The 12,763-nt window shown below is 48.6% G+C and overlaps 1 protein-coding gene across 3 annotated transcripts in view; it reads left to right on the top strand.

Moving 5' to 3' along the window:
- SYN1 (synapsin I) overlaps nt 1-12,763 on the top strand; it is a 119,812-nt gene that overhangs the window by 102,476 nt on the left and 4,573 nt on the right. For 2 of the 3 annotated variants that reach the window (XM_053289103.1, XM_053289100.1), the window contains exons 6-12: nt 2,278-2,340; nt 5,218-5,360; nt 5,694-5,768; nt 5,960-6,062; nt 8,253-8,402; nt 11,342-11,489; nt 11,715-12,378. In XM_053289103.1, the coding sequence (XP_053145078.1) occupies nt 2,278-2,340; nt 5,218-5,360; nt 5,694-5,768; nt 5,960-6,062; nt 8,253-8,402; nt 11,342-11,489; nt 11,715-12,378 (1,346 nt within the window). The remainder of the gene's footprint in view (nt 1-2,277; nt 2,341-5,217; nt 5,361-5,693; nt 5,769-5,959; nt 6,063-8,252; nt 8,403-11,341; nt 11,490-11,714; nt 12,379-12,763) is intronic. The other variant, XM_053289101.1, reaches the window with a different exon arrangement.

Below are 12,763 nucleotides of genomic sequence, written 5' to 3'. Positions count from 1 at the left end.
GTTCGGCGTTCTAAGAAGAGAACGCTAAACAGGTTCGTGCACATCCCTACTTCTTTGTTCCTACAAGAGCCTTTGCCATCAAAGCATTGGAAAGCTTTTTGCAGCTCTGCCTGAAGTACAGTACATCCTGATTTGCTTCTGCTTGGTGTCCTCTTACCTTCTCTTCAGAGAATTGGCAATCCTCTGGTATTGCGCCTCCCACCCGAAGGGGCAACCCAAAAGGATTGCAAATGGCCTCCTTCCTCTCCTAAGAACCGGAATGTATAATATGAATTTCCCATTTTCACATTGCTTACAAAGCACTTCTACCTGCAAGCTCTTCCGAGCATGCATTGGGAGGGTGTTGGGTTGCCTGAGAGGGCGTGTGCGTAATTTGGTTTGCATCACCTTCCTCTTGGGTGCTGCTACTGTTTTAAAATGTGTTGCGTGCCAATTGCGCAATTGTGGGGAATGTTTGTGCGTCCGTTTATGCTTTCAAAGCTATTTCTCATTTGAGTCATTGCTTTGCATTTCTCATTTCTCCAAATAGTAGGACACTTCGCAGCAGTTTCCTTGGACTGGAGACGTTAGTGGTTTTCATAATGTCTGTTTATTTACAAATGTGCAAATTGAGTACACGCTCCACCATGCTGGGGGATGCAGACAGGCACCCAGACTGACAGCCCTCATGTTGAAACTGCATCAGTTCCTTAAAAGCATTGGCACCCTCTTGCACCTCCTCACGCTGTTTCCTGCCAGCTGGCTGCAAATCTCACTCTGCAACCAGATTTGTGATGCCACTGTTTCCTTCAGCCCCTGCCAAGGGCAATGGAATAGTCCCCATCCATCAGAAATCATTGCACAAGCACTTTCCGCGATTAAATAAATAATAAATAAAAATCTAGAGAGGTGGTCGTCTTCACTTTGCCTGACAGAATAATATTCCCTAACAATACATGTCTCAATATGTGGAATGATATCTCCTTCAAGCCAGGAAACAATATGTTCCAAGGATGAAGATGGCAGTTGTGATGTGTAGTTTGTGGGATTTCAGCCTGCCTGTGTTTGCAGTGCCGTCTCTGGGATTTGAAGGGCTCTGGGGCTAGGAGCCCTGAGTGAGGGCCCCTTAACTGGGAAGGCCTCTGGGGCATGCAGAGTCACCTTTTTAAATGTTGCATTTGACATTGTGAGGTACAAAATGAGCGTAGGAGGGCCACGGAGGCACTGGGCCCTTTGCCAGCCTTGGGGTCCTGGAAAATGCCTGACCTTGCCACCCTCCGGCACTAACCTTGCATATTTGAACTCTTCTAAAATGGGGAAATCCACCCCACCCACCCCCGCCGAATGCTTAGATACATTGTGACATTACACACTTGCACCAAATCCCATATATTAGTAGTACATGCCAGACGTACATGATGGATGTTTCCAGATGGCACAGCGAGAACAGTTAGTACAGATACTCCCTTATTCTTGTATACATTCCTTGAGATCTTAAGAACCTTCTTCTTGCATTTCTTCAGCTTAAGGATTAAAATTGTGGCTAGAATAGATGGGTGATTTTTCTGGAAATATCCAGCTGATCAATCAAAATTTCAAAACAGGTGGCACAGCTTATCTTTTGCCTTACAAGACCCAAGATAGTAACATATTTGGTTTATACACCAGGTATTTCAAGAATTCTTAGCAACTTATTTATTTATTTACTGTTGAATTTATATATGGGCAATTTCTAATCAGTCCATTTCTCCATGGAACCTTTCCCACTTGATCAACACCCTGGGTATCTGGAATGGGGCATGGTACTCCAGGCCTTATCGGATTGTTAGACTGGCTCCACACTAGTGCTCCCTGTAACAGATTTCATCACATGTGCTGAAAAATCAAGTGATGGACATGGTTGTGTGAACCAGGCCTTGAACTTGTGCATTTGGTTCTGCTTTCTTATGCACAACAGTATGCACTCATCATTTGTCACAAATATAGTGACAATAGTGAAATATAGTAATTCTAAACTATAAAATTACCTGGGTAATGTTAGGAAAAATCAGTGTTTCTTGTTTTATTGTTTTGTGCTGTGTTTTTTATTTTAATATCAATCACCCTGAGCCACTTCAGGAAGGGCGGTATATAAATGGAATAAAATAAATAAGTAATTCCTGGTTTTGTGTCATCTTCGATTTCATGATGGTTTTGAACTGTACTGGGCACTGCAGTGATGCCCATGGGTTCTTGTTCCATGTCTAATCACAAGAATAGTGACTTTTTTCTGATTCCTCTTTCTCCTTCTGTTTCCAGCTCACAACCTCCAGGTACCCCGTGGTGGTGAAGATGGGACATGCTCACTCTGGAATGGGCAAGGTGAGTGGTATGACTTTTCTCCAAAAGGTTGCGGGGAACACCTCTTGCCCCTGTAAAGTGCATACAAGTACATACCTGTCAACATGTCCCTATTTCCCCATTACCTGAATGGAAAAATAGGGATATGTTGGCTGGTATGCCAGTATACCGTGTTTCCCTGAAAATAAGACAGTGTCTTATATTAATTTTAGCCCCCCAAAATGCACTAGGGCAATTAGCGGTACATCAGAAATTACTGCTAGGTCTTACTTTCGGTGTAGGGCTTACTTTTGGGAAAACAGGGTAGAAGTTTAGTAACCTACTGGGCAGGCCAGGATATTTCATTTCCGGCTACCAGCTGCACATTGTAGTAGAAATTAGACACTCGCTCTCACACAGCTAAGGTGGAACAGGAAAGTCCATTGTGAGTCCACTAAAATTACTGGGACTATTCAGGTGTTGATTTGCGTAGTTGCATCTTTATGCAACTATGGTGAAAGATCTGCCAAGTTATTCAGCAAACATATATTTCCAAAGAGATCTGACGTGATATTGTTTTCACAGACATTTTATATGGTGTGTTGGGAATTTAATTCTCTTGTTACTGTTGGTTTCATATGATTGTGCTTGTAAATTGTTACTTTAAATTTGCTTGCTCGGTGAACTAGAGCAGTTACACTGTTCTAGTTCACTGTAAATCAGGACAGGGCTTGTTTGTTTGGCTGGCTGGTTCTTGTACTGGCAGTGGCGACATTAAAAACTTAAGGGTTTAGGTGACATCCTGAGCAGACCAAGAGAAGAGCCCCTCAGGGGAAGGTCCTGGCCTGTGTGGTTCAAGACTGAGAACTTGGCTGGCTCTGGCTGAAGGTTCTGAGATGGTATGAAAATGGTGCCTCAGGAGTGAGCCTGAGGAAGCTCAGAGGGGCGTCTGAGAAGAGCTGAGGGAGAAAACGGGGAGAGGGTGAGGGCAGACACCTTGGGGCTGATCTCTGGGGAAGGCTGAGGGGGAGCACGTGGTGTGGCTCCATTCAGGGAAGGCTTCAGGGAGCTGGGTGTCAGGCTCAGGTCCCTGGTCTTGGTCTAGTCTTCTTCAGCAACTGAAAACTGCCATGGAATCTCCAGGGCTCAACGGTCAACCACCAACTCAGAACCAACCGGTGGCTGGAAGAAGGAAGAACAAGGCCGCTCCGTCCCGGGGCTTGAGTTACAGTGGCTGCAGGGAACAAAGGGGATCTGGCTGGTGGGTTCCACAGGGAATAGGACTAAGACCTGCCATTTAACCAGTCCCTTCAACCTCTTCTGCATATTATTTATTTCCCCCTGTCCCCTCCAGCGATTGAAACCACACCCATGCCTTATTACCTCCCACTGGCATGTTTCCCAGACTATGGGAAACACCTATATAGGGCAGCAGCGATATAGGAAGATGCTGAAAGGCATCATCTCATACTGCATGGGAGATGGCAATGGTAAACCCCTCCTGTAGTCTACCAAAGACAACCACAGGGCTCTGTGGGTGCCAGGAACACCGACCCGACAGCACACTTTACCTTTACAGGAGGGGTAAGACCCAAGAGTGATGTAAAATTAAGGATAACTAGAGACTGGTGGCAGTGGAGTTTTATTAAGTGGACAGAGGTGTCAGAAGGGTTTTAAGACAAAGAAACCCTTTACATGTGGCGTTTTGGGTATCCCCTTCAAATGAAAGCACCAGCTCTTGGCCAACTTTATCTTCATGAAGATCTGAGAGGAATGTGAGAAAATTGGTAGTTTTTTCAGATCTATTTTGTTGGTGTTTCCAAATTCAAGGTCTTGAAGCAATTTGACAAGATGCCATAGCCTGAAGGCAGGGCATGCACATGTCCTGCACTTAAGGAACCAGCTTCCTGAGAGCTGACACAGTGGCTGACATCCAGATTAAGTTACTCAATAGTACTACTCCGGAGTTACTCTTAAGGATTACTTAATTTCAGTAGGACTTCTTAGGAATCATTTAAGAAGCATTGCTCTGTTTTCACTTCTCACTGTGGTTAAGAATTCCACAGAACTGCAGTTGTCATATTTTGCTTATAAGTCAACCACATTGGTAGTGTGTGCAGTGTACTAAGAAATTACTGATCTTCACGTATCTCTGCATGTACACTGTGCACATATAGTCAAAACAATACTGAGTGCTTACGCACACACTAGTTTTTCCTTGGTGTCTCCTTCCTTAGAGAAGATGGAATTGGAGAACATCACTTGAAAGAACACCTCATATTCCTTATGAGGTCTTCATGAGGGTAAAGTTGGCTGAGAAGTTGTGTTTACATTGGAAGGGGAGATCCACACTGACAAACACAATGCCTGTGAAAGTTAATGTCTTGGTGATGGGAAGTGTCTTGGCAGTGCAGTAAAAATTCCAGTTCTGTGTACTGCAGGCGGAAGTGGGATGAACATGCAGACCATGACTAAGGATCCCTCTTTGTTTTCTTTCACTTTCCCCAAATCCCCTTATCTGTCTCCAGCTGAAAAACTCTTTCCATCCCCTCCCCCACCTTTGACTCCCCACATGGCAATTGGCTCATCTTTTGGAGGGCTAATCAGTGGAAGTGTGGGCAAAAAAGTGACTGTGAGCTTGGAAACAATGGGTTTTAAAGGGGCAGCCCCATTGTTTGACAATATGTTTTTGGGAGGTGGGATGGGATGGGACTACTGTGGTGAAACCCCTCATAGGATTACACAGTGTTTCTTTTTAGATTGCGAGCCTTCTGGGACAGAGAAGCCTTGTTTGTTTGTTCCTGTCTAAACTACATTGAGCACCATTGTTGAAAAGCGGTATATAAATGTCTAGTGCTAGTAGAAGCTTGTTTGCATTGGGCACAGTGAAAATGAAGACTCCCATGTGTTTGCTTTCAGGTGAAGGTGGAGAACCAATATGATTTCCAGGACATTGCCAGCGTGGTGGCCCTCACTAAAACGTATGCCACCTCGGAGCCCTTTATTGATGCCAAATATGATGTCCGTATCCAGAAGATTGGCACTAACTACAAGGCCTACATGTGAGTCTGGGGCAGTGCCCCTAGGTTGTCCTTTTTTGCATTTGGTCACCTTACAGAACCTTGAACGTTCTGGATGGTTTGGGCCACACCTTTGGGGCACAGGGGGCCACTGGCTGTGCTCTTGCAGCATTGTACTTGATAATGAATACTCCACCGGACAAGCTTCATATTTCTCCTAGCGGGTCTTGTTTAACCTTTCAGTATCAGAAAATCATTTTCTTGGATCGTACTTAGCTCCTTCTGGAAGGAATAATCTGCTTTTTGGCTTTCCCCCATTCCCCCTCCACTCCACTCCACTTCCCAACACTTACATTGCTCTCTGCTCTGTGGCAGGAGAACCTCCGTGTCAGGGAACTGGAAAACCAACACGGGCTCTGCCATGTTGGAGCAAATTGCCATGTCAGACAGGTGAGTGAAAAGGGTGATGGTGGGCATGGGTGGGATGGTGGGTGGATTATATTCAACTGGCCGACCAGGGGAAGTCTCTGTAGCTTCTCCCACCACCCTCCTCCAAGCTAAAAATAGCCAAGAAAAAGGATTTAGAGACATTTCCTGCAGTATGTCAGTCACTTCAACCTGATCGCTGCCTCTTTTGGCAGGTACAAGCTGTGGGTGGACACTTGTTCAGAAATCTTTGGGGGTTTGGACATCTGCGCTGTGGAGGCTTTGCATGGCAAGGACGGACAAGACCACATTATTGAGGTGAGGTGCTGGGTGCCTGCACGTGCATATATATTGTTCTCTTCTCGACTTGCCCTAAATATCAAGGCCCCCCCAAATCTACAAAGTCCCCAGCAAGAGGAGGTGAGTTCAGCACTTATGCTTAAGAACCAGTTTGCTTCCCTTTTAGAATTAGGACTGTCAGCTGATGGTAGAATTTGAGGACATCTTTTATCCAACCCATGGGTTCTCAGCTTTGGGTGCTCAGATGGTTTTATGACTGATGGCCATTGTGGCTTGGGATGGTGGGAATAGAGTCCAACAACATCTGCGGACCCAAGGTTGGCACCCCTGTTCTAACCAGTGCCTTCATAAATGTAAATTAGTCATCAAAACCTCAGCATAGAGATGGGTGTTTCAGAGAGCCAGGCTGGTGTAAGGGACCAAGCAGTAGATTTGGACCAGGCAGACCTGGGTTCATATTCGACCTCAGCCATGCAGCTCACTGGGTGGCATTAAATTTGCAACCATCTCTCAGCCAGTCCTATGTAATAGGATTGTTGTTCTGAGGATAAAGCGGGATATCTCCAGGCAGATGACGAGTGAGATACAAATGGAATTAACGTAACATTTTGTTGAGTTTGTAAGAGTACAGTTCAATAAAGAAAAGCTATTACTCATTGTTAAAAGCAAAGGCCCCCTTTAACATTGTCTTGCTCATTCCCTGTTACAGTAGCACACCAGAACCAAAATAACCTCAACAAATAAACAAGAATGGCCTTAATTTGCAGCTTCAGGAATTTAAGAATGCCCTTGCTGGTTGAAACTGGGACCCGGTGATTAAGCAACAAAAGCTATAGCTGGTTCATGTACTTCTTAAACCCAGTGAAGCTTGCGGCCCTGTTTTCATAGATGGTGAACGCAAGACTAGACATGTTTGTCATATTAAAGTGGCCATGGGAATGCTTTGACCTATGCTGAGATTGTAGCTCATCCATGTCCTGGGAAAATGAACGGGACAAAGTTAAATGGTGATTCTGACCTGAAGAGCCAATGTCAGGAGTCAGCATCCTCGGCCGGCTGCTGGGAGCCCCATGCTCTCAGAAGGATCCACTGCTGATCCCAGACTTCTTGGTGGACAGGATGTGCAACGGTAACGGAGACAGGAATGGGAGAAATGGCGGTCATGTGGGTAACGCCACTGCCTTCCTCCTCAGGCTGCTTTTGTGCCCACAGTGGCAGTGCCGCAATACCCTCCCGTCCCCATTCCCCTCACCCATCATGTCAGCCCTTGTGCCCGTAGCCACTCCTTGGTGGGGCATCATTTTGTCATTGCCTCCTCTCGTCCCACCTGGGGGATTTCCCCCAGTGGCCCCTGCATCTTTGGAAGGGGCAGTGGCAGAGCTTCACTGTTGCTTCTTCAAAACACCACTCCCCTCTCTCAAGCCATGCCAAGGCAAGGCCATCATGAACCTTAGGGCGGGGCCCACAGAGGGCACTCTGCTGAGGCAATTCTCCTAGAGCCAGCCCTGCTGATGTGTTGGGAAGGGTCCCTTGTCAGAGTGTTGCTCCGCATATGTTGTCTTCTTTTCTGTTTTTTGTAATAAGATATGCATGTCATTCTGCTCCTATTTCACGTACCTTTAAGCATTTTTTCTGTATACCAACATGTCCTTGTCCTCTCAAAAGGACATGAGACTCCTTAGCTCATGAAAGGAGAAAGTTGGCTTACACCCAGCTGCTTCCTGACTTTGTAGATCAGTCTGCATATCTGAGTCACTCACCCACCCATTGCCCCATGCGGTTTTCTTAATACTGTTACTTAGCAGCATTTCTATCCAAAGCACGTACAGCATCCTTGTTATCCCCACGCTCCAGATTAAAGGGGTGGGCGGCTGGGGCCACCTAGTGAAGTCATGGTGGAAATTCCTGGTTCGCAGCTCACTCACTTAGCCACTTGCCCACAAAAGCTTTTGTTAAGGTGGGAATCCTTCATTCTTTATTTCTTGGTCATCCTTATTCTCAAAGTTGGCTTTCAACCAGAAAAAACTTCCTGTCTACTTGCTGCCTCCCCCAACCCCCGCAAATATTCATAAGAAAAAGAAAAACCCAAACCAAAAAAACCCCAAACACAAATCATCTGCTTTTCCCTTTATGCCCACAGGGGCCTTCATACTCATTCTGGGTTTGGGAACGGCATTGACTACCTGCTGTTTGTCATCCATCCCCCAGGTTGTGGGATCATCCATGCCACTGATTGGAGACCACCAGGATGAAGACAAGCACTTGATTGTGGAGCTGGTGCTGACCCGCATGGCCCAGGCCCTCCCTCGCACACCAGTGCCCTCCCCTGTGCGCTCTGCCTCGGGGCAGCATGCCCAGGTATTGCCCCCTCGCTTCTCTCTTGAGCCTCTCAAGATGAGGTTCTCAGCCTCATCATCAGAACCGTGGATGTGCCTCTTCATTCTGGTTATTCGTTGCTTGCTGCCAAATGAAGGGGAAGAACCGTAGCAGAGAGGTAGAGCCGTATGGAGAGGAGAGCTGGTCTTGTGGTAGCAAGCATGACTTGTCCCCATAGCTAAGCAGGGTCTGCCCTGGTTGCATATGAATGGGAGACTTGAGGTGTGAGCACTGCAAGATATTCCCCTCAGGGGATGAAGCCGCTCTGGGAAGAGCAGAAGGTTCCAACTTCCCTCCCTGGCAACATCTCCTAGATAGGGCTGAGAGAGATTCCTGCCTGCAACCTTGGAGAAGCTGCTGCCAGTCTGTGAAGACAATACTGAGCTAGATAGACCAATGGTCTGGCTCAGTATGTGGCAGCTTCCTATGTTCCTATGTATGGAGGTGTGGATTTGGGAGGGAATCGGGGGCGATCCTTCGTCGAGGCAAGGTGAGGCAGTTGCCTCAAGCAGCAGATTATTGCGGCCCCAGCAGGGCAGCAAGATGGTCCCTGCTGCCTCTTGTCACCTTACTGCTACTACTACCGCAATGACTTCTACAAATCCTTATGTGCCACTTCCCCACAAAAGTGCTCAATGCAGTTTACATAGAAAAAGAATTAAGTTGGTTCCCTGTCCCCAAAGGGCTCACTGTCAAAGGAAATATAGTAGCAACCGCTGAAAGAGTGCTGTGCTAGAACTGGATAGGGACAGTTGCTCACCCTGTTACAAAATATAAGAGAATGACCCCCCTTTTAAAGGGGCCCTTTGCTCCCTTAGCAGGGCTGCTGCTCAGTTACCAGCCCTCCTCCTACTGCAGCTTGAAAAAAGGGAAAGGGGACCGGCATTTGGTGCCTCAGATACAAAGATGTCTTGTGGTGGCATTGGCATGTGCTACAGTAGGGCCCTCCTCTCAGGGACGGGAGCGGGAAGCTGCCTTTGACCAAGTCACACCATTGTCCATTTAGCTCACTATTGTTTACATTGACTGGTAGCGACTTTCCAAAGTTTCAGCAGGTAGGAGTCTTCTCCCTAGCTGGAGAAGGCAGGCACTGAACCTGAGACTGTCTGCATGCAAAGCTGATGCTTCACCACTATGGCCCCAATCCCTAAGGGGAATATCTTCCAGCAGTCAGTGTTCATGTGAGCAACACTGGCTTTGCACGTCTGAGTTCCGGATTCAGCCTGTGATAGCTCCAGATGAAGGTGGCTGTCGCTGGGAGATACTGAGGATGGCCAGAGAATCCCTGAAGAGCCCTGATGATCCGTGTTGACCATAACTTAAGGATGAACTTGCTGGATCATCCCGAGGGCCCATCTACTCCAGCATCCCGCTTCTCACAGTGACCAGCCAGCTGTCTCTGGGAAACCTACAGGCAGAAATATGAAAGCAACACCCCTTTCTTGTTGTTTGCATAGAGAGCATGCTGCGCCTGGTCATGGAGGTTCCATTTCACTGCTGTGGCTAGCAGCTGTTGCTGGAGTTATCCTCCATCTAAGTTATCCTCCGTTAAGTCATCTAAGCTACTCATTGTCACGTCTTGATGACTTTCTACAAGTCATCTAAGCTACTCACTGCCACATCTTGTGATAGAGGATTGCAGGATTTCATGGCGTTATGTGTCGAAGTCTGTATGGAGACATTGGTTCATTTGCACCGACTGGCAGTGCCTCTCCAGGTTCCAGGCAGGAGTCTTTCCCAGCCCTACCTGGAGGTGCTGCCAGGGATTGAACCTGGGACCTTTTGCTTGCCAAGCAGATGTTCTGCCGCTGAGCTACAGTCCTCCCTCTGTCCTGAATCTGCTACCAATCCATGCCACTGGATTTCTCAGGTTCTAGTATTATAAGAGAGGGATTAACATTTCTTTCTGCCCCCTCCTTTCATTTGTCATACAGGGATGGATTGACTCTCTGGAAACAGCTTATTTTTGAGGCAGCTTATTGTTTTATTGGGCGGGGGGAGATAACTTACTCATTCATTCTGTGAAGACAATACTGAGCTAGATAGACCAATGGTCTGACTCAGTATATTTCAGCAGTTTCCTATGTTCATTTCATCAACTTCCATGTTTTCTATTAGCTGATGGGATCCACCCTGGAGGTCCAGGGTTGCATTTCCCCTACTTAATTCACCGGTCAGTTTCTTTGAAACCAGTCACTCTGGGTTACAAGTGCTGCATGGGGATGTGGCGGGGGAGGGAAACGGGACACCGGGGTGCTAGGTCTGGGTGGCAAGGGGTCGGGTGGGGGCAGTGTGTCCATTTAGGGGCAAGCCACTCTCGTATTTGTTTTGTTGATATTGTGAGCTGCCCTGAGCAGTAGAGCACTGGAGGGGCAGGCTATAAATATCAATAATAACAATAATAACCCAGTCAATAACACCTGTCCGACTGTGTAAATAGATAGATAGGTAGATAGATAGATAGATAGATAGATAGATAGATAGATAGATAGATAGATAGTATTGGCAGTGGTTGGACGTTGATGAAGAGAGGAGAGCTGGTCTTGAGGTAGCAAGCATGACTTGTCCCCTTAGCTAAGCAGGGTCCACCCTGGTTGCTTATGAATGGGAGACTAGAAGTGTCAGCACTGTAAAATATTATTTCCGTCAGGGGATGGAGCCGCTCTGGGAAGAGCATCTAGGTTCCAAGTTCCCTCCCTGGCAGTCTGTGAAGACAATACTGAGCTAGACAGACCAGTGGTCTGACTCAGTATACGGCAGCCTCCTCTGTTCCTATGAAGTGTGGTGGAGAGTGTACAGGGCATGGCATTGCTGGGCAGGGGCTGCTGGAGGGTTCGGGAAATGTTCCTTTTGGGATAGAGGGGACTGGAGTGAGGGTCTGACCCCACCGTCATCTTGTTTTTGCTTTCTTTCATTCTCAGTCTCAGCCAGCCCAAGCTGGACAGCGACAAGGCCCTCCGGCCCAGCAGAGACCCCCGCCTCAGGGTAAATGCCAGACTCCGAGTGGGCAATCCTGGGAGACTACACTGGGGAAATCCTTGAGCCTGTGCGACGGCGTAAGAGGGCTCAGTGAGCATGCCTTTTTGCAAAGAGCTGACTACAGCACTTAGAGAGGCTTAGAAGGAGAATCTTTGCTATGTATGGGGCCATGCCCACGGATGGTGCAGTAGAAAAATAATAATGGGGAGCAGGCTAGAATGTTAGTGGACTCGATGGAGCAGAGCCCTCTTCAGCCATCACCAGCTCTCTCTCTCTCTTTCTCTCTCTCTCTCTCTCTCTCTCCCCCTCCCTCAGGAGGTCCACAGCAGCCCCCTCCAGGCTCCCAGCGCCCCCCTTCTCAACAGCGCCCTCCTCCTCAAGGCCAGCAGCTCTCCGGCCTCTCCGCACAGCCAGGTGGTCCTCAAATGGCTCAGCGGCTGCCCAGCCCCACCACCCAGCAGCCTCCCCCCCAGGCACAGCAGCGTCCCGTAGGGCAACGCCAGCCGGGGCCGGGAGCCCAGCAACCTCGTCAGCAGGGCCCACCGTCCGCTCCACAGTCACCACAGCCCCAAAGAGGGCCTAGCCCTAGTGGTGGGGGCCAGCAGCAGTGGCAGCAAGGGTCTCCTCCTCCGCAGCAGCGGCCTGCAGGAGCAGGCCCATCCAAGGCGGCTTCTGGAGGCCTACCAGGGCAACAGCAACAGCCACAGCAGCCACAGCGCCCTCCGGCGGCAGGAGGCCAACCGCGGCAGCACCCACGGCAGGGCAGCCAGGGGGGTCCACCTCAGCAACGCCCACCAGGGGCAGGAGCACAGCAACAGCGCCCAGCCCCACCCACAACCCAGCAACCAAGGCCCAGCACTCAGGGGCAGGGGCCTGGTGGCCCTGGGCAACAAGGCAGCCGTCCTCCGCCAAGCCAAGGAAAACCACAAGTGGCCCAGAAACCCAGCCAGGACCTGCCTCCACCCCAGCCCCAGCTGAAGTAAGCGTTGGACTCTTGGGCTCTTTGTGAAGGGAGTGGGGGCTTCGTGGGTTCTTGCACTTGGGAGTCATCACTCCTGGGCCCTGTTCCCAGCTTAGGAGGGGTTTAGCAGGCTGATGTGGTGCTGATGGCCTTCGCAGTGGTCTTAGGGCCTAACCAGGGCTGTGTGCACACTGACCCTGTCTCCCCCCCCCACTAATCCCAGTTCTTGGTGCAGTTCAAAATTAAGTTATGCAAAATAAGTGCTTCTGTATATGGTTATTTTGCATAATTTCTGGTTTTGCCAAGTTGTCAATGAATTTGGACTGAGCCAAATTTGCAGTAGCAGAGATGGGCAGAGGGAGGGGGTTGCCCAAAGATGAGACAGCATTGGGTGAAGGGCAGG

This window comes from Hemicordylus capensis, chromosome 2, assembly GCF_027244095.1.
Source record: "Hemicordylus capensis ecotype Gifberg chromosome 2, rHemCap1.1.pri, whole genome shotgun sequence".
NCBI lineage: Eukaryota > Metazoa > Chordata > Lepidosauria > Squamata > Cordylidae > Hemicordylus > Hemicordylus capensis.
This window is presented reverse-complemented; position numbering and strand designations above follow the sequence as displayed.